This window comes from Podarcis gaigeae (assembly GCF_964106915.1).
Source record: "Podarcis gaigeae genome assembly, chromosome: 2".
In the NCBI taxonomy this organism is placed as follows: domain Eukaryota; kingdom Metazoa; phylum Chordata; class Lepidosauria; order Squamata; family Lacertidae; genus Podarcis; species Podarcis gaigeae.
Genome location: NC_139679.1, coordinates 34,790,860 through 34,811,971, shown reverse-complemented (window position 1 = coordinate 34,811,971; position 21,112 = coordinate 34,790,860). Strand labels below are relative to the sequence as shown.

Sequence of the window (21,112 nt, the reverse complement as noted above, 5' to 3'; positions counted from 1 at the left end):
AAGGGCATATTTTTATTTACAACAAACCCCTCCCTGCATGCTACAACCCCAGTCACATAAGATTACATTAAAAAAAAATCTATGCAATTAACATAATCTCAGTAGGGGCAGCCATTCCCTGCGCTGTAACAGAAGCATCTCTCTGCATTCGTTGGCAGCTGTAGTGCTCTCACCCGGAAGTCTATGCCGACAGTGGCTATGAAGGTCCCAGAGAGGAAGGCCCCGTCTTTGAACTGGATGAGGAAGCAGGTTTTCCCCACGCCTGAATCTCCAAGCAGCATCACCTACAACATGGGGTGCAAAAGCCCATTAATAGTGCAAGGGACAGCACGTACCTTCGGTGGGAGCAGGGAAGTCGATGGGAAAGAGGAGGAGTAGGAGGAAGAGATGAGTGCTCTGAGGTCCAGGATGCCAAGCTCAAGCGAGCACAAGAGCAGGCTGCTCTTTGCTGTTTCAAGAGTCAGATTCACTTCCTGGCTGATTTTTTTGGCTCCTGGTGTTACATAACGGGCCAATGCCCTATTGTTTGAAGACCTATTTGAAGTTCCACTTAAATAGGCTTCCCCCCTGGATCGCTATATGGTGGGGAAATCTAATCTAGCAAGCCAGGAGGTCAGCCAACTGCAGCAAAACAATCATAGGAAAAACTTAATCTTCACTCTCGTGTTAGCTTCCCCATCAGACTTCGCTGGGTCACAATGTTGACAGTGGCTGTTACTCAACATGGGACAGAATGCTGTCAGTTCCTTGAAACCTGTTTGCTTCCCTCCTGCCTTAATGCTACTGCTATCCATTCTTAAGGAAATCAGCCCTGAATCCTCACTGGAAGGACAGATCCTGAAGCTGAGGCTCCAATACTTTGGCCACCTCATGAGAAGAGAAGACTCCCTGGAAAAGACTCTTGGGAAAGATCGAGGGCACAAGGAGAAGGGGACGACAGAGGACGAGATGGTTGGATAGTGTTCTTGAAGCTACCAACATGAGTTTGACCAAACTGCGGGAGGCAGTGGAAGACAGGAGTGCCTGGCGTGCTCTGGTCCATGGGGTCACAAAGAGTCAGACACAACTAAACAACTAAACCACAACAACAAAGCTTGCAAGCGATGGTCTGGGGCTTTATGACCAAGCCATGGTCCCTCTAGGTTCACTGTAGGAGGCAGTGTTGTAAATAAAAATATGCCCTTTTCCCTTATGGGGTATCCAAGAGCCCATATAGAGTCCTTACATAGGTTCCCTATTGGTAGGAGAAAATAACAGAGGCCAACCAGAGAATATTGAGAAGCAAAGCAGCTAGTAAGCTTGATCTTTATTGATCTGTTGCAACAGGGTGCTCCCCTCACACGCAGGAGAGGAAGAGGACCCAGAACAATGGCCTGCAAGGCCTTATAAAGACTATTGAAATTGCCACCCTGTAGATCAAGACCACCCCCAGAACATTATGCATACATCACCTAAGACCACCCCTCAGATACATCCCACCTACATCACAGAAATTTAAATGTTGTTTTTCTCTTGTCCTTGTTTATCTCCTGTCTGGCAGGTTACTTGATTGGATTTCCTGGGGAGCCTGGCCATTCTTTTGTAGTGGTAAAATACTTATTTCCTGAGCCAGGTCACAGGCTCACACCTTGTATCTTAAATGTGTCCTTAAGACAGGATTTGTGAGGAAAGAGACAATGGGGAGACTTTTCCATTTTGACCATGCAGAGAAACATTTGCTCAGTTTAGGAATCAAAATGGTTCCAGGTTGGCTTTCCTGTGCTGATCTATGTACGTGTGGTTATGAACGTTGCCATATATCTAAGACCATAAAATTCCTATCACAGGCAGTATGGCTCTAAATACCATCTGCTGGGAGTGACAGGTGGGCAGAGTGCTGTTGCATTTAGGACTAACTTCTGGGCTTCTCACAAGCATCTGGAAGACCACTTTGAGAAGAGGCTGTTGTGCTAGATTTTCATTGCCCTGATCTAACAGGATCTTCTCATGACCTCCCAAGAGGTCCTAAGAAGTCTTCCTACCTTCCATGCTGTCTCAAGAACTGTGCATTGGGACGTGTAATCTTCTGCCTGTAGGCGAGCAATCTTGAGGGGCACCAAGCCCACAATTCTCTGGAGTTCCAGGCCTCTCTTGCACATTTGTAATCATCTCTTCTTTCTCAGGATGACTAGAAGGTTATAAACCCTCTTCCCTGACTGGTTGCCCTCATTTCCATGACTTCTACTACTTTGCCACTGTTTTCCCTCTCCTGACCAAGAGAGATGGTCTGGCCTGGAGCCACTCCAGCTGCCAGCTGTTACTGCAACTGCTTATTCTACAGGCAGAACACTTTGTCTCAGTATATTCAAGCTGCAAGCCACATACTCCAGTTCCTGCCTTTGCTCAGCCATCTATCCATCTTAGGGATACAGGAGATCTTTGATTCAATACCTGGAATCTCTTGGTAGGGCTGGGTCTGGCAGACCCACTTCCAGTTACTGTAGACCAGGACTTCCAAAACTTGGGTCCACAGCTGTTTTTGGACTACAACTCCCACCACCCCTAGCTAGCAGGACCAGTAGTCAGGGATGATAGGAATTGTAGTCCAAGAACAGCTGAAGACCCAAGTTGGGGAAACTCTTCTGTACTGAGCTAAAGGCAGCTTCCTATTTTCTTTATATTCACCCTCTGGAAAGTCTTTAGGCAACTTCTTTTACAGCGATAGAACCAAATATGAACAACCGATGGAGCTGTGCAGGGCCACATATTTAACTTTGGTTTTGAATGTTCTGCGTTTTTTTATCGCAGACAACAAGGCTGTGTGAGGCTTACCTCCATATAAACTGTCCATAGGACCCAATATTTTGGGGTGGACAGTTTACCCAAGACATATCTGTGATTTCAAAGAAATTCCCTACTAGGGTCAGTGCTGCTGCTCCTACTACACTCCTAGGGTTTGTTCATTGCCTTAAACAAGCAAGTTTTTTCTTCCCCATTGTGAGTAAACAGTGTCTCTGTAAGCTCCAAAACTTTGTAAACCCCTCACGTAATCTGCAATGGCCCAGCTGGAAAACAGGACCTGCACCTCAGGTCTTCTTTGTCTGGAGCCAGATTTGTCATTGATATATATGAGCAGGCTGTGATTAGGCATTCAAGTCTGTTTACAGCAAATAGTCCCTTCGCTCTCTTCCCCTTTGTCTGTAGAATGTCCCCTAAAAGTCACTGCAGCTATAAATGCACATAGGCTCCACCGGGGCTCACAGAGGCTCCACTATGGCTTGAGGATCTCCCAGATAAACACCTGAGAGGTACCATTAGAGCACTTTACCCAGGTGATACGTGTCATGAGCTAACTCTGTTTGATCTGGGACTCCTGCCCCCCAGCCGCCTCACCCATGTTGCCAGATAGCTGAGCAAACACGCAAGCCAGCATCCACTCCTCCTAAGCAAACAGACCTCAGCTTAGAAGTCCTGGTTTTGTTGGCAGCTCTGGGTCCATTTTTTACGCTGGGGAGAGGAAGGTGTTATTTGAGCTGCTCCTGAGAAACAAAGAGGAGTCTTCCTTGTGGCATCTTTAAAACTTATTTCCCAAGGGGGGTAGCTGGCTAGTCTGATGCAGCAGCAGCAGCAGCAGCAGAAGAAGCAGCAGCAGAAGAAGAGGAGGAGGAGAACAGAAAAAAGTATTGTCTCTCCTTAAAGACTAACAAATTTTATTATGGCATAATGGGCTGCAGTCCATGAAAACCTATGCTATAATAAAATCTGTTAGCTTTTAAAGTGACACAAAACTCTCTGTTGTTAAAGACTAATAATGATAATATCATCATCATCATCATCACTTTTCTTCCACAGGGTTCAAAGAGGCATACAAAGTTCTCCTCCTTCCTGTTTCATCCTCTCAACAACCTTGCGAAGTAGGCTATCCAGCCTTTCTCAACCTGTGGGTCCCCAGATGTTGTTGAACTACAACTCCCATCACCCCCAGCTAGCAAGGCCAGAGCTCAGGGATGATGGGAATTGTAGTCCAACAACATCTGGGGACCCACAGGTTGAGAACTGCTGAGCTAGACTGAGAGACAGCGCCTGGCCCAAGGTTGCCCACTTTCACATCTGAGTGGGGATCTGAACCCAGGTCTTCCCAGGTCCTACTGCACCACCCTATCGTAAGCTTTCATGAACTACAGCCCAGTTTTCATCCAGTGGTCTCTAGAGCACAGGAATTTCTGTCGCAATAAACCTTTCATTAAAAAAAAAAAGACTTCCTTTCTTGCATTCCCAGTGTAACAGACTAACAAGAGACGCACCCCCCACCCTACCCCGGAATGTGTCCTTTGAAAAATGTCGATCAGCAAGTGCTCATCCCCCTATAAAGAATGGTTCTGCCAGTCTACTTTGAGATAACAGCAATCTCTTTTCTGTCACTAGGGGACAAGCCTACGATCAGATATGTCAGCAGCCCTTGCAGGAAAAGCAAACAATGAGGTCAAGACTTTTGAAGTGTCTTCCGATCTGCTCCTATTCCAAATGGATATATCCCTGTTCCCCAAGGCACAGATTTCCACCATGAGTTAAAAAGTAGGAGGCCTGCTTCACATTTACACATTGCAGAATCTATGATGAAGACTTGTCCATGGGGGAGCCAAAGAGGGAAAACCACCCGAAAGGTTTGAGGTCACTAGCATGTGGGTTGGTGTGGCTCAGTGCAAACCAGAGAGTTTCAAGGAAGTTCAGAGGTTGCCTGAAGTAGAAGCCAGGAAATGGCAAGAGGCAATGCAGAAGGAAATGAGCTCAATGGAGTCTCTAAGTGTTCTCCATCATGACGCTACCAACAGGCAAGCAGGCCGTGAGCAGCCACTGGGTTTACCGTCTTAAACCCACAGCAACTGGAGAACCACAGTACAAGGCTAGACTGGTAGCCAGAGGGTTCACGCAGCCAACACATCAGCAGACGGTGTGTTTTACTCTGCTACAGTCCGGAGAAGCTGAGAGGCAGCAGACGTGTACCGGACCTCATATACTCCACAAAACCCCTTCCATTTTTATGCTTATTGGAAGGAAGCAAGTCCCAGAGCACCAACTTTTGCAGAGAAGGATGTATGCAGAGAGTTGGGTTGGAAGCTGTCATTTTGCTGTCTCTGTAACACAGGGGTCGCCAGTTTGGTGCCTGTGGGCATACATGTGCATGCAGAGGCCTTTCCTGGTGCCCACAGTGCCCCCCTCCATTAGACTTGAAAGAAGCAATAGGTTGTGGTGCATGTCTGGTTGCAGTGTGTGGTTCTTCAACTTGCAAATGTGCAAAGACCTGTAGAAGGTCAGGGAGATGGGAATCTGGGTGAGTGTTGGGGTTTGCATTGTCAGGCATCTGCCAGGGCCTGACAATGGATCCTCCAGGGATTCTTGACCTTGCTTCTACTCCTTTGTGCCACGGCCTGTTCAGCTGCCCTCTCCAAGCAAGTGAGCAGCAGCAAGAGCAAGTCACTGGCCATGAGAAGTGATCACACAGAATCAAAGAACTGCGGAGTTGGGACTGTGTGGATCACTGGTGAAGCCCAGCCAGATGGGCAGGGTACTAGCCCAACCCCTGCGACCCAGGATGATTATTATTTTGCCCAAGCTGGGGTTCAAACACAACCCTGAGATTAAGAGTTGCATGCTCTACAGACTGAGCTATCCCATGAACTGGCCCTTTGCATGGCTCCCACTACTGGTGGGACTGGTGGGGCAGGAGACAGGGCAACCGTGAGACTAAGGAGACAGCTGGCAGGTAGTGCCTTGACTGGGTGTAAGAAGGCAGCCAGGCAGGTGGGGAGCAGGTGGGAATGACCTCCGCATTCAAAAGAGCTCCAGCTTACTAGAGGCTCACCCGAATCCCCAGATGACAGAAGACCTGGGCCTTGCCAGGCTTGCAAGGCAGGCTATTCATCAGCCTTCCAATGCTACGTTTTTCATAATGAGAGTGGCTTGTCAGTGGCATCCTGTGAAGGTGAAAAGACAGAACTTCCATTCCCCCCATTAGCTTTTCATGGTTCAAAGCTGGCTTTGTACGAAATTGACAGCAAAGACCAAGCTGGACACCTGCAAAGGACTCCTTGGAAAGCCACACTGAAAAGCTTTGACCAGCACCCAAATCTGCTACCAGAGGATACAGCTGGCTCTGGTTATTTGTCTGTTAGCAGAGTTCCTCAACTGGGTGCTGGGATGAGGAAAGCTCATCTACAATTAACTACAGCAGCTAAAGGGCTCTGCAGTCGACCCCAGCGACCTTTCTGGGAATACGTTCTCTTCGTCGCTGCGGCAGAGAGGTTTCCCAGAGCTCACACCCCTAGGTTGAGGAGAGCCATGAAAAAGCTGCATTTGAAGAAGCTAACCCCTTTGCCGTACATAAAGCTTCTCTCTCTCTCTCTCTCTCTCTCTCTCTCTCTCCCTCCCTGCCGCTGCTTTCATTCTGAGAGATGTGTCTGCTGACCAACCTCCCCACAAAGCCCACTTTTAGCAGCTTCCTCTGGGTGCGGTTTGAATAGGAACTGCTCTGTTGAAGGAAAGGAGAACCCACTGCATTGCTGTGTCAGGGAGATTCATTTTAAGTTGCTCAAGAACGAGAAGCTGACAAGCACCCCAACCTATAAACAACCTGCTATGATGTCTAAATGGAGACAGGGTTTCGCCTCAGTCAGAGATTGGCAAGGCCTCTGCAATCAAGGCTTAGAAGCCTAGAAACCAACCAGTGGCTGTTTTCAGTTTCATTTGCAAGCTCAGCCACCTTTGCTGACAGAGTAGTGGAAGTCTGGTGACAGGTAGAAACCCAGGCTGGAAAAGCAGCACCTGTTGAACTTCTACCACCTGTGCAGGTAAACTTTTTAGCAGGAGCCAGGGCACTCCATTGTACAGACTGGCAGTTGATTCTTACTGGCAATGGAGCAGAGTTCTCCCTCATCCACCTGAGGGCAGCAGGGCAGGCCAGGTGGCTCAAACAGCACTGCCTGCTCTCTGCCCTATAGCATCTGCACCTGAGGCAGCCACCTCACTGGAGATCCTAAAGTCACCGCTTCGTTTTTAGAATGCAGGAAGCAGAGTGCCTTTGAGCACATGCAAATTTACTTTCCTGGTCCCCAAATGGCTACAAGCAACCTCCACACATCTGGGATGTCTTTCTAAGCAGGGCTGAGTCCCTTGGCACCTTTCACTTTAGAAGCTGGGGGGGGGGGCAAGAAAGGCCCCCGACTCTTTGCCCAGGGATGCTGGCAGAGTGGGAGCCAGGCAGGAGAGTTTCAGAGCTGGAAGGAGAACGACCAGTGAATAGAGGAAACTTAAAACTACGTCCCGGAGAGAGTGGGCACCCCATGTGCGCCACGACGAAGGCGAGAGGGCAGTGCCCCCATCCCAGTAGTAGAGCCCCCCTCCCCTCCGGCAGCCCCCTCCCCTTCCCTCCCCGCCACACCCACTCGCGCCCCCTGGCGCCCAACCCGAGCAGGCTCCGACCTTGCCGGCGACGTCGTAACTCCCGCCCAGGGAAGCGGCTTTTCTCAACAGCGGAGGCGCGGGGGTCCCGTTGCGCGCGGGAGGGGCGCCTGCCCCGTTGCTGATCATGGTGGCTTCAGTCTCCGGCCGGGCAGGGAGCAGGAACTACCTGCGAAAGGCTGGCCAGCTCCGGCCACGCTGCTAGTGCTGCTGCTGCCAACGCCGCCGCCGCCGCCCCTCCCCGGCCGCCCGCAGAACCGCCCCTTTCCAAGCCCCGAAGTGGCGGCCGTTGAGCTCAGGAAGGAACCGACGGGGCGAGTTCCAAAGCGGCTCACGGGACAGGGCCGGAGCCTTCACCGCGCACAAGTCCTGTCGGCGCAGGATTTACTAACTTTACGCACACGTTTTGTCTACCTCCCTTATTAAGGATCGGGCAGGGGGTAACTGCTGAGAGTGGCTCAGGGGAGACGCCCCCTTTCCCACGCCTCTTTCCAAATAGACTCCGCGAGTGGGAACTCCACGGACCTAGGATCATTCCTGGCCCTTGCATTCAGCATCACCAAGAATGATTGGAATAAGCATCACTGTCTGGCACACTTGCTAAAGAGCCAACGTTCCCGAGAAACTGGACCCTGAGATTGAATGTGTTGGGTGATTCCGCATTCTAAGATCAGTTGATTTCCGTGAAACTAAGTAGCATTTAAAACTCAAAGCCTCTTCCATCTAAAACCCACAGAGGGGCATCTTTTCCATCAGTTTGACCTCTGACCTCTACGGATTTTTTATTTTAAAGACTTTGGTTACATGCAGCATGACATTTAAACAATATCTGAGAAAGAGTAAATTTGATTCCAAATGAATTCTCAGATTTCATTCAAATCTTCTCTAATCTGAGGAAATCCAGTAACAGAACAAAGTGTGTGTGTTTCTGGAACTGCCAGGAATTCCTTGCTCAATTTGCACAGCATTAAAGGATCGCCTTACCTAAACAATATCCTCATCTAACATCTCTTAAGTGAAGTTCTTTTCTTTGTACAAAATCATGCTCATGGGAATTGCAGAACACAAGGCCTCTGGCTAGAGCTAAAGGCATTTTATTCTACCCAAATATCACCAAATCTGCAGCTGGTGGAAATCAATTCTAGATTTATGATCAGAACAACCCCTTTCTTCCCCTCCCCATCCTCACCAGGCTGACTGAGAAGAAGATTCCTTGGGTGGAAATTGCTTTATATTTTCAGATCCCTGGGATTAAACAGAAACTGGAGATTGCCTGAGACAACTCTGAGGCAACAGGTCTCCACAGATCTCTTTTATTAAATCTGTTAACCATTTTGTAGTTCCTTGGAAAAGAACATGATAAAATGCTTGCAATGTAATAAAATAAGATGAATATGAAAATAGTCAATGCACCAAAAGAGACATAATTCAGCTCTGTGAAGTCACAAAATCCTGAAAGGTGTTTAGTCATGCTGCTCCCTGGGAATTTTGTGGGTGAGTCAATAATGGATAATTTCTCCCCAGTGTTTGTTCTGTTGTTTCAGCTGCTCTAACAATGTCTACATTAAAGAGGAAATAGTGGCTTGCCAGTGGCATGCTATCGCCTTTTTGTCAGATAAGAACCCCCTCTTTACCTGTATCTATTTATGTATTGATTTTCTCAATTCTCATTCATGATATGCAGATGCTTCAATTTTTGATACAGCCAGAGAAGGAAGGGAGCTACATACAAATACTGAAAGCTTTAACTTTCTTTCCAATAAAATAAAAAAATTACTTTTAAAATAGTAATTTAAAACCTGCACATGTTTCATTGAAATGATAGAATACGCAAGCGCCACATTCCTTCCATGGGAATTTTCAAATTATGGTTTTATCACGTTTGTGTACTTGCCCTTCTTCCAAGGAGCTCAGTTTTATACATAAGGAAGTTCCATGTTACCCACTCAACTGCTCTGTATGGAAAAGTGAGTGACTCATCCTGTTAACTGAGTGAATATTTAAACAGAGGTCTCCTCTGTCAAACTCTAATGCTTTGTTCATCATACCAGCCTGGCCCCGAGTTTGGCAATTCAATGAATGCCCCAACCATCTTAACTCCCGCAGAGGACATACAGAGAGAATAGCATTTTCTTTCCTATATTGGGCTAAGTGGCCATGGGTGGCTAACCAGTGATCCTCAAGATATTGTTGGACTCCAACTCAAATCATGGCCAATGGTTAGTCATCTGTAGCCCAGCAGTATCTGGAGGGCAGCCAGTTAGCCACCTCTGCCATAGGCAGATCCACATGGACTATGTATTTGGTACCATTGTTCTTATGAAACTCCACCCTTACTCTTAAAGGGACAGCAACCAGGAGGAGATCATCTTCTTTGAGAACTACTAGGTTAAGTAGTAGACAAGCTTCAACTGTACCTCCCACCTAGAGGCTGATAAAAGATCAAAAACTCTGGAACGTGTATTACTTTAAAATAAAATAGTGGTTGTTGTTTTTTTATAAAAAAACAACCTTCAATCCTATTTATCTCTCCAAACAGACTCAAGACAGGCAACAAACAGTAAAACAAACAGGATAAAAACAAACATAATCCCTTAAAAAAACCTCTAACATATACCCAAATTACTAAGTCAATAGTATAAAGGGACCCCTGAGCATTAGGTCCAGTTGTGGCTGACTCTGGGGTTGCGGTGCTCATCTTGCTTTATTGGCCAAGGGAGCCAACTCTGGGGTTGCGGCGCTCATCTCGCTTTACTGGCCGAGGGAGCCGGCGTACAGCTTCCGGGTCATGTGGCCAGCATGACTAGCCGCTTCTGGCAAACCAGAGCAGCGCACGGAAACCCGTTTACCTTCCCGCCGGAGTGGTACCTATTTATCTACTTGCACTTTGATGTGCTTTCAAACTGCTAATTCTGTCTTTGATTTTCTATAGAGTCAGTGACCGAGAACAAACAATCTTTATGACCATATCTTGCAGGTTTACATTTATTTTCCTATTTCTTCAACCAGCTTAATGAGGGATAGCATTGGTTCCTATATCTCTCCAGGAAACCTATTGCAATTCCCTCGTGCAACTGCCTAGGGTGGCCAAAAGCCCACACCCTCCCGAAAGCCAACATTGCTTCTAGCTCTGGGGTTTTCACCTCTTTCCCTCTGTGGGTCAGGCAGCCCTAGATCCCAAAGCACCAGTACACAGAAGCACCAAGGTGTACACTGACCTGGGTACTCTTGCTTCCAAGGAGCAGTGGTGGCTGCTGGTGTCCAATGGCAAAAGACTGGGAGGCCAAAAGTAGGGGGAGCCAGAGCCCATGACGGGGAGAGCCAAAGAGTTGCAGTTCTACCTCTCATCCTCCTCTATGCTAAAAGGGCAACAATGAGACTAAGGTGGAAGGAGAGATGTCAGGGCAACCCCCCGGACTGGTTGTAAGGCAGGTAGGCTTGGAGAAGTCTAGACTTAGGTTGGTGGGGCAGTGCCTCACTGGCAAATTGGGTTCTATTGGCAACTCTGGGGGTTTCCAAGCGATATCATTCTGGAGTTCTCAGAGCTGCCTGTATTTGGTTTTTCAGATTAAAGTTTTGCAAACACCTATCCAACATAGAACATAAAAGCAAGATTCCAAATAATCGCCTGGACTTCCCTCCTCCCCTTTGTGGGTCCTATTTTTAGCCATTTCCTCCTGCATCTTTTATAATATAATAATCCAAATCTCTTACATCTTCATTATGTCCAAAATTCACCATTAAACTACAAGTGTTACTCCAATCCTACTAACAATTTTAGCTGTTTACAATGGTTTTAAAGATAAATAGTAAGTTTTCCCCTTAGGCAGAAGAACATGCCCTTCTACTAGTTCCAAGATTATTGCAGAGCTCCTGTAAAGTAGCCCCACACTTAATCTCATGTTTGACTAGGAATCAGAACCCATACATAGTTCTCTAAAACCAGATCAGCTTAGACTTGTTTGCAGATCTGCCTCCTAACAATTTAGATCTTGTTGTGCAAATGAGAAGTTGCAACGCAGAAGGTCAGGTTGGGTTTCTTAGGTTATGTGACTGTCAAAAGTAAATCCATTTAAAGAAATAAATAAGCAGGGAGAAACTATGTGCAGTTCAAAGTGACAGTGCCCTCCTATACGTCTCCTCAGAAGGAAGTCCCACCGGGTTCAATGGGCCTTACCCTCATGTAGGAATGCAGTTTAAGGTTTTTTTCCTAAGTGTGCAGCAATGCCCTGCCCTTATCCAGAAAGTAAATGGTGCGTGGAAACATAAGGAGATGGCACACACAGATATGTTCCATTCACGCATTGATTTACTTATTTTTGCTTGTCCGAGCTACTCTCCAGGTCTCCAAGACCTTATATTTAGCCCTGATTCCCCACTACCCTTCACTAGAAGAACCTGTATTTCCGGTCTCTGTACCAATGCCACAGAAAATATTCGAGAAATGTAAAATGCATCAGATCAGGAAAACTGAATGTAGATTATAGTTCCTTTGAAACACCCAAAACGAGTGAAGGCTTCTCATAGGCGTTTCGCAAGTGGCAATGATGAAGGAATCCACAATGCAGAGAAAAACCGATGGTCTCCACACTGAGCCTGCAAATTGTTTTCTTGCAGTTTCATGAGAGAATAGTAACTTTCTGCTCCTGACACCTGTGCAGCCAAGCAGGTGCTGAGTTTTGCCCAAAGGCTCCTATAACTCTGATACGGAGTATGGCAAAACTCTGTCCTTGCAGGGCAGGACAGCTGAAAGTGAGAAGGTACAAGGAGTAACATTTTCTCTTTGCCAGTTCAAGGCATCGGGGTTGAAGGCCACATGAGGTTACCAATGGCTCCTAGCCATGATGGCTTTGCTCTGCCTCCACAGTTCAAGGCAGTAATGCTTCTGAACATCAGTTGCTAGAAACCACAGTGAGGGGGTGTCTTTGTGCTCAAATCCTGCTTGTGGGTTTCCTGCTTGAAGGAGCGTTTCCACCCCCATCGTTCTGCCCGGACGCTGAGGTCCAGTGCCGAGGGCCTTCTGGCGGTTCCCTCACTGCGAGAAGCCAAGCTAAAGGGAACCAGGCAGAGGGCCTTCTCGGTAGTGGCACCTGCCTTGTGGAATGCCCTCCCACCAGATGTCAAAGAGAAGAACAACTACCAGACAGCTGAAGGCAGCCCTGTGTAGGGAAGCTTTTAATGTTTAATAGATTATTGCATTTTAATATTCTGTTGGAAGCCGCCCAGAGTGGTTGGGGAAACCCAGCCAGATGGGGGGGAGATAAATAGTGAATTATTATTATTATTATTATTATTATTATTATTATTATTATTATAGGCATCTTGTTGGCACTGTGACCACATGGGCTATTGGACTGATCCAGCAGGCTCTTGATGCACCATGACTGGAAGGGGACGGGTTTTCTTCTTTGCCTTAGGCAGCAAAATGTCTTGGGCTGGCTCAGGATTGTGAACAAATTAAATTGTCATAGGAACTCAATGGTTCTGGAATGCAGCTCAGGACTGAACTTTGAACATGGATAAATGGCAAAGAGCTGCCCTTAAGAAAGAGTTTTTTTACTTTATTTCCCCCCACTAGAAATCCTTTATGAGAGCAAGCAGCTGATGTTTAAAATTGCACCAAGCCTTCTCCCCTAGTATTTATTTGGTTTAGCTGTTGAAAGATCTTTAGTGTGGTTTTCCAAGTAGCTAAAATAATAATAATAATAATAATAATAATAATAATAATAATAATAATAATAATAATAATAATATATTCATTTATACTCTGCCCATCTGGCTGGGTTTCCCCAGCCACTCTGGGCAGCTTCCAACAGAATATTAAAATACAATAGTCCATCAAACATTAGAAGCTTCCCTAAACAGGGCCGCCTTCAGATGTCTTCTAAAAGTCTGGTAGTTGTTTTGTCCTTTGACATCTGGTGGGAGGGTGTTCCACAGGGTGGGTGCCACCACTGAGAAGGCCCTCTTCTCCATCATATGCATCTCCTTCTCCCCATCTTATCTTCACAACAACCCTGGGAGGCAGGCTAGGCTGAGAGGATACAACTGGCCCAAGAGCACCCACGGCTGAGTTGGTGATTTGAACCTAGCCCAACTCTAATTAATATTAGGAAGCTTCTTGGCTTACAACAAATGGGGTGTGCCATGGGAGTCTTCTAGCTGTGTCAGATAAAAGGGGAAATTGCCTTCATGGTAGAAGAAACATCTAAGAGCCTTGCCAACTTCATTTTTAATTGTGCTTTAAAAAACCCCACAAATTTAATCTCTTGCAGACATGGGGAGTGAAAGCATGCCAGTGATCATTTTGAATTATAGGCATGTTTGGAACAAACGCTGCTAAGACCAGTAAATATTTAAGGAAAAAACATTCTGTACTGCTGAAAGCTTCCTTGATAGTACAGTGCCTTTTATTCCAGATACGTGTGATTTATTAGATTTTGGGGCTTATGGGTTGGCTCATTGCCTTTTTATTGGCTGAACAACACTTATTTTCATTTTACTGCCTGCTCTCTACAATCAGCAAGAGAGGCTCTTTTCCGTGTCCCACATAGCATGGATGGTAGCAAGGGGCAGGCTGATTTTATTTTATTTTTTGAATATTTTGAATATTTTAAATAGTTGCTTTCAATTGTTTTTACCAATAATTTTATCATTTTATTCTTTTTGTAAACCACTTTGAAGTTTTTTTAAAAAAACACAATCAAGTGGTGTATAAATTTTATGAAATGAATGAGTGAATGAATAAATAAATACCTTCAAGCAAGTTGAAAACGCAATTCTCAAGATCAAACCTATTTTGCCTAAAATTGCCATAAGGGGGAAGGCTTGCGCTTCAGAGCCTCCCAGAATTTATCCTATACAGTACTGTATATTTTGATAGCCAACTCATTCTGGGAGCAAGGAGCCTCATGTAACCGAAACAGCATCTTCCTCACACTAAAGGAAGATATCAGCAGCCTTGGGAGAAGTCTAAGGTTTGCAAAGTTTACTAAAACAAATTAGAGGCAAAAACACCCCAGTGACAGCAGAACATGTTTAGTAACTGCTGAACAATGACTAACTGGGGCTGGAAGGAAAACTTGGGGGATGGGGGGGGGTGTTAAGGAAATTAAATGGAGTTTTCCCAAAGAGGGCAAAGTTGGCCAGCATCCTGAAAAGGAGCAGTCCACACATTTTCTTCCAGGTCCTATGTGTTTGCTGACTATCTCAAATAGCAGCACTTCTGCAGAAATGAGTCATGGTCCTTTAAAAAGCAACAAATTAATGAATTCAATTAATAGTGACAACAGCTTTTGCATTCTACCGTAACTTTTTCCAAAAATGTTCTTCTAGGGGAAAAATATTTTGCCAAAATCACCCCTCCCTCTAGCAAGCAATCCAATCGTACATTTGTTGCAAATTACTCTGCTGATTTCATTCCCTTCACTCAGCCAGAAAGGGGAAAGGTCTGTCCTTTGTAAGGTAAAGGTAAAGGGACCCCTGACCGTTAGGTCCAGTCGCGGCTGACTCTGGGGTTGCGGTGCTCATCTCGCTTTATTGGCCGAGGGAGCCGGCGTACAGCTTCCGGGTCATGTGGCCAGCATGACTAAGCCGCTTCCGGCGAACCAGAGCAGCGCACGGAAACGCAGTTTACCTTCCCACCAGAGTGGTACCTATTTATCTACTTGCACTTTGACGTGCTTTCGAACTGCTAGGTTTGCAGGAGCAGGGACTGAACAATGAGAGCTCACCCCATCACGGGGATTCGAACCGCCGACCTTCTGATTGGCAAGTCCTAGGCTCTGTGGTTTAACCCACAGCGCCACCTGCGTCCTCCTCTCCTTTGTTGCTTTTCATCAAACAGTAAGACAAGCAGTGGTTAAAGGTTATGAGATAGCCATTTATAATTAACAATCCTGGAGTGACTCCCGTGACCATATCAAACAAGAAAATACGACACATATCATATTTGGAATCTGGGTGACCATAACAGAAGAAAGCACCTACAAGCGGATTGTGAACATGTAACATTTATACTGTTTATGCAGTTATGGGAATTGGTGCCAGGGATGGTGGCCTTCAACACATAGGCCCAGAAAGCAGTTCCCCTGGCCTGGTGCCTTCCAGATGTTTTGGACCACATCTCCCATCATCCTCAGTCGGTGTAGCCAACGGTGAAGGATGGAGGGACATGCATCCCAAAACATCTGGATGGAAGGATACCAGGAAATGCTACTCATGTCATGTCACACATGCCCCTGGTTTTTGAAGAGGTCTTCTTCATAAAGCTGTGGGATGTGAGAGCCTACAGTTATGAGGTATTTCACAGCAGTGGCGTAACGTGGGTTGCTAGCACCCGGGGCTGGGAGGGAGGGAAACAGATAGAGTACACATGCATATTCAACTATCTAACAGCATCCACATCACCCAGGAGATTGCAACCACAGAGATAATAAAAGAATAGTTGTTCCGTTGTCTGGAAAGGTCACTTCCTGGTTTGCATGAAGAAGTTGTTTTCAACGGAGCCCAGTGATGTGTTTGCGTAGCTGTATTGAGGCAGCACTAGGTGTTGAAACTTTCCATCCCTAACCATTTTTGGCACCCCTGTGGTCCCTCCCCACGCCATGCCACTGTTTCCCAGAGCTGCACAAGAAGTGCCACCATCTTGGGCTGTGGAAGAGGAAGGTTACAGACCTGGCTGGTGTGCTGTGCTGTGCAGGGTGCCTCTGGGATGGGGCGATGGAGCCCAAGGCTGAGTGGAATCCATCCAGGCAGGAGAGAAGGAAAGGCAGGAAGCAAAAGGCACAGACAAGGCGAGGAGGCAGAGCAAGGCAAGGCAAGGCAAGGCCGGCAAGCTAGGATCACAAGGCAGGAACACGGTGTGAGCAGCAGTTAAGCAGGACTCCTCAAATGGCCAAGGGCTAGCAGGTGAGAGCAGGAAGCTGACACGTGACTTGACTCTAGCCAATCAGGGGCAGAGGGAGATGGCCCTCCGTCGCCCTTTCCTTCTCTGTCTCCCAATTCATTCCCCCCCAAGCCAGACCCAAGTGGTGATGCGTAGAGCAGCCGTGTTCTGGCCTAGGAAATGTTTGGCCTTTGGCTCAAGTCCTCTCCTGGGTCTGATGCCTACCATGAAGGGCCACTGTACCTGTCATTCAGTGGCAAAAGATTTCTGTTTCTGTTTTGATATTGGAATGTCCCACTTTCCCTTAGGACGTCCTTCTTTTCATTGGGTAAATGTTGGAGGGTATGATAGGACGTCCCTATATTCATTGGAGAAATGTTGGAGGGCCTGGAGTTATGCAACCACTGAGTCAAGGAGATAAGTACCGGTAACTATACAACCTTTAAAAGACGTCTGAAGACAGCCATGTCCCGGAAAGTTTTTTTTAATGTTCAAAGTTTTAATACATTTTTACATATGTTGGAAGCTGCCCTGAGTGACTGGGGCAATCCAGTCAGATGGGTGGGATATAATAATAATAATAATAATAATAATAATAATAATAATAATAATAGAATAAAGTAAAGGTAAAGAGACCCCTGACCATTAGGTCCAGTCGTGACCGACTTTGGGGTTGTGGCACTCATCTCGCTTTATTGGCGGAGAGAGCCGGCGTACAGCTTCCGGGTCATGTGGCCAGCATGACTAAGCCGCTTCTGGTGAACCAGAGCAAAGCACGGAAATGCTGTTTACCTTCCCGCCAGAGCGGTACCTCTTTATCTACTTGCACTTGACATGCTTTCGAACTGCTAGGTTGGCAGGAGCAGGGACTGAGCAATGGGAGCTCACCCCGTCACAGGGATTCGAACCGCCGACCTTCTGATCGCCAAGTCCTAGGCTCTGTGGTTTAACCCACAGTGCCACCCGTGTCCCTAATAATAGAATAGGACGTCCCTATTTTTATCAGAGAAATGTTGGAGCTTATGTTGGAGCCGGTTTTAGAGTTGGTCACTCATCCTTTTCAGACAGTTTGACAGGAGGGATATTTTTGTGCGTGCACACACACACACACACACACACACACACGGAAACAACATATAAAGCAGGTCACAGGGTGGTTGCTGTGCATCATGGGTGCCTGGGGTGAAGACACATTCCAGCTATCCACACATTTCAGGGTGGGAAGCAATGGCTGGCAAAGGGGCATAAATGTGCCTTCTGCCCCGTTTATCCCAGTCACTGGGAGAGCTTTGCATATGTCAGCACTGCTCTTATCACTTAGTTTTGCTAGCTGTGTTATTAAAGAACACCTTGTGTGTGGGACACGCCATCGTGGCTCAGGCACGGTGTTGCTGCAAGATACCAAACAATGAAAAACAACAACGAGGGTGCTTTTTTTTGGGGGGGGGGGAACGCATGGCCTATACTGTATACATTGTGGCAGGAGCAAAACTAAGCCAATTAGAAAACCATTTAGCAAAAATAATATGTGCTTGAGGGGGCTTACACATGGCATGTGCTTAAATATCCAGGGTGCCGCTTCCGTTAAGGAAAAGCAGATTTACGAGAGGGCAATTTTTTGTAGATGTTTCTGCATGTGTGTGTGTGAGAGAGAAAGTGGAACAATTTTTAGCTGCTTAATGGAACTTCCCTTCCCTTCTCACCCACACTTCCTTTGAATTTCCTCCAGACAGCTGGGGGGTTGGGTAGGGTGGCTGAGCAGGGGAAGGAGGCGGCGCTCCACTGCGCACAAGTGGAAGTTGTTCCATGCATGTAATGACTTAAAGGAAGGTAAAGGGACCCCTGACCGTTAGGTCCAGTCGTGGCCGACTCTGGGGTTGCGGCGCTCATCTCGCTTTACTAGCCGAGGGAGCTTCCGGGTCATGTGGCCAGTATGACTAAGCCGCTTCTGGTGAACCAGAGCAGCACACGGAAACGCCGTTTACCTTCCTGCCGGAGCGGTACCTATTTATCTACTTGCACTTTGACATGCTTTCGAACTGCTAGGTGGGCAGGCGCTGGGACTGAGCAACGGGAGCTCACCTCATCGCGGGGATTCAAACCGCCGACCTTCTGATCGGCAAGCCCTAGGTTCTGTGGTTTAGACCACAGCGCCACCTGCGGCCCTATTTAATTACTTGGTCAGATACAACCCCCAGTTCCTGTTCCCCCAACACACAGAGGGCTGTTTGTCTTCTTGTGGGGCTCCAGGTAGATATTTGCAGGGGTAAATGTGCACCTGGAATGTTATTGGGGGGGAAGCAGTTTGCAGGTGGCGATTGCAGTGGGAAAGGGCTGGGCAATGGGTAGGGTTAAGCAGCCCTTTCAGCAGTAGAAGTATCCACCAAAAGTTTCCTTAGGTCTGAGACTGAAGGGCCGTTTCTCTCTGTGTAATTTTATGCAGGTGATGCCAGAGTGAGGGCTAAAGACCCATCTGTCCACCCAGGCATTTGTGAGGGTTTGTGAGTGGAATCTGACTGGTCTGCTATGGATTATAATGCATTCCATTGTATTTTCATGTGCTGATTTTATTGGAATGGCATTGTACGTATTGATTTGTTGTGTGCCTCCCTAGTATTACTGATGAGGAGTGGTACAGAAACGTTTTCAATAAATAAACACACACACAAATTTCAAATAAACAAACACGTGTGTGTGTGTGTGTGTGTGTGTGTGTGTGTGTGTGTGTGTTGGTGCCTAAGGCAGAAAATGTGTCTGATGCTCTCAATGGTAAACATATAATAACAGACAAAATAATTGACAATGTACTGCACTTTGGTGGTACTACACACACACACACACACACACACACACACACACACCCTTGCATAGCAATAAGGCAAGTGGAAGTCCTATCAGTGCTCATTCTTTTTCTTCTGTTTCATTAGTAGGGGCTGACGATGGATAGGGGAAGAACTGGACAGAAACTTTCCAATGTTTATTACTGTCCTTTCCATGGGGTCAACCACCTGTGCTGAGATTGGGTTAATCTAGGCTGTGTGCTCTGACTGGCTGGCAACTTGGAAGGACTCCTCCTCCATGTTTCTAATGGATCTAGGAAGAGCCTCACCAACTTCATCAGCTGCAGTGGTGGCAACAGGGGTGAGAGGAAAGGAATGGAGAAAAGGAAGGAAAATAGCAGGAACAGCACAGGGTTCTAGGACTGGGTGATGGATGGTGTAGAGAACCAGACACTTCTGTCCAGGACAGCCATAGATTTGGTATACTGAGCAAGTTCTGGGTCCTACCACTAACTTCTGTTGGTACAACCCCCATCATCCCTGGCCACTGACCCTTCTGGCTGAGGCTATTGGGAACTAGAGTCTAATAATACCCATAAAAGGTAAAGGACCCCTGACAGTTAAGTCCAGTCGCGGATGGCTCTGGGGTTGCGGCGCTCATCTCGCTTTACTGGCCAAGGGAGCTGGCGTTTGTCCGCAAAGAGTTTTTCCGGGTCCTGTGGCCAGCATGACTAAGCTGCTTTTGGTGAAACCAGAGCAGCACACAGAAATGCCATTTACCTTCCCACCGGAGCGGTACCTATTTATCTACTTGCACTTTGACGTGCTTTCGAACTGCTAGGTTGGCAGGAGCTAGGACAGAGCAATGGGAGCTCACCCTGTTGCGGGGATTCAAACCGCCCATCTTCCAATCGGCAAGCCCTAGGCTCTGTGGTTTAACCCACAGCTCTGTGGTTTAACCCATAGGACCACAGATTTCTCACCCCCAACGTAGTGATATCTGGAACCCCATAAATAGGTGTAACATCCTGGTGTATAGGCCAGTTTCCTGATGATGCAGTCTTCGATTTAATTTGCTACCACCATCTGCTGGGCTTCATTGCACAGAAAGCCAGATGTCAGTACTTGTACAGTGGTACCTCGGGTTACATACGCTTCAGGTTACATACGCTTCAGGTTACATACATTTCAGGTTACAGACTCCACTAACCCAGAAATAGTGCTTCAGGTTAAGAACTTTGCTTCAGGATGAGAACAGAAATCGCGCTCTGGCGGTGCGGCAGCAGCAGGATGCCCCATTAGCTAAAGTGGTGCTTCAGGTTAAGAACAGTTTCAGGTTAAGTACGGACTTCTGGAACAAATTAAGTACTTAACCCGAGGTACCACTGTATAGTAAAGGTCTGCCCTCATTTAAGTAACCATTCTCAAACATGCCTAGAGTAGCCAAGTGGCCCTTACGGTAAATCCGATGCCCACAGTTGCAGAAAAAGAGCCTGGTATGAACTTGCCCTGGTCAAACTGAACCAGCAGTGATGTCTTCCCAACTCCGCTGTCTCCAACCAGGATAGTCTGTGGGAATCAGACCAAAAAAAATCAGGTTAGCGTCCGAATTAAAAGGGCCGAGGCCCCATTTCTCTGTTCTCAGTGTACAAATGCTGGCAGCAGATTAATTGGTAACTTTGTAATACTGGAGAGATGTGGTTAGACATGGGTTTGAGAGTATGACACCCACAGGAATATTTCAGGGGGAGAAGCAAAGTAAATACAGCCGTACCTTGGTTTTTCAACAGCTTAGTTCTCGAACATTTTGGCTCCCGAATGCCGCAAACCCAGAAGTGAGTGTTCCGGTTTGCGAACATTCTTTTGGAAGCCGAACATCTGACAGGGATTCTGCGGCTTCCAATTGGCTGCAGGAGCTTCCCACAGCCAATCAGAAGCCACGCTTTGGTTTTCAAACGTTTTGGAAGTCAAATGGACTTCATTCAACTTCCAAGGCACGAATGTACTC

General features: G+C 46.9%; 1 protein-coding gene across 3 annotated transcripts in view; it reads right to left on the bottom strand.

The window, feature by feature from the left end:
• The window catches only part of RAB37 (RAB37, member RAS oncogene family), a 73,881-nt gene that overhangs the window by 19,514 nt on the left and 33,255 nt on the right, over positions 1–21,112 (bottom strand). Inside the window, exons 2-3 of one of the 3 annotated variants that reach the window (XM_083728072.1) lie at positions 20,563–20,673; positions 174–284 (exon numbers count right to left, since the gene is read on the bottom strand). In XM_083728072.1, coding sequence (XP_083584198.1) covers positions 174–284; positions 20,563–20,673 — 222 coding nt within the window. Of the gene's footprint in view, positions 1–173; positions 285–7,458; positions 8,258–20,562; positions 20,674–21,112 lie in introns of those variants that run through there. The other 2 variants (XM_083728071.1, XM_083728070.1) reach the window with 2 other exon arrangements.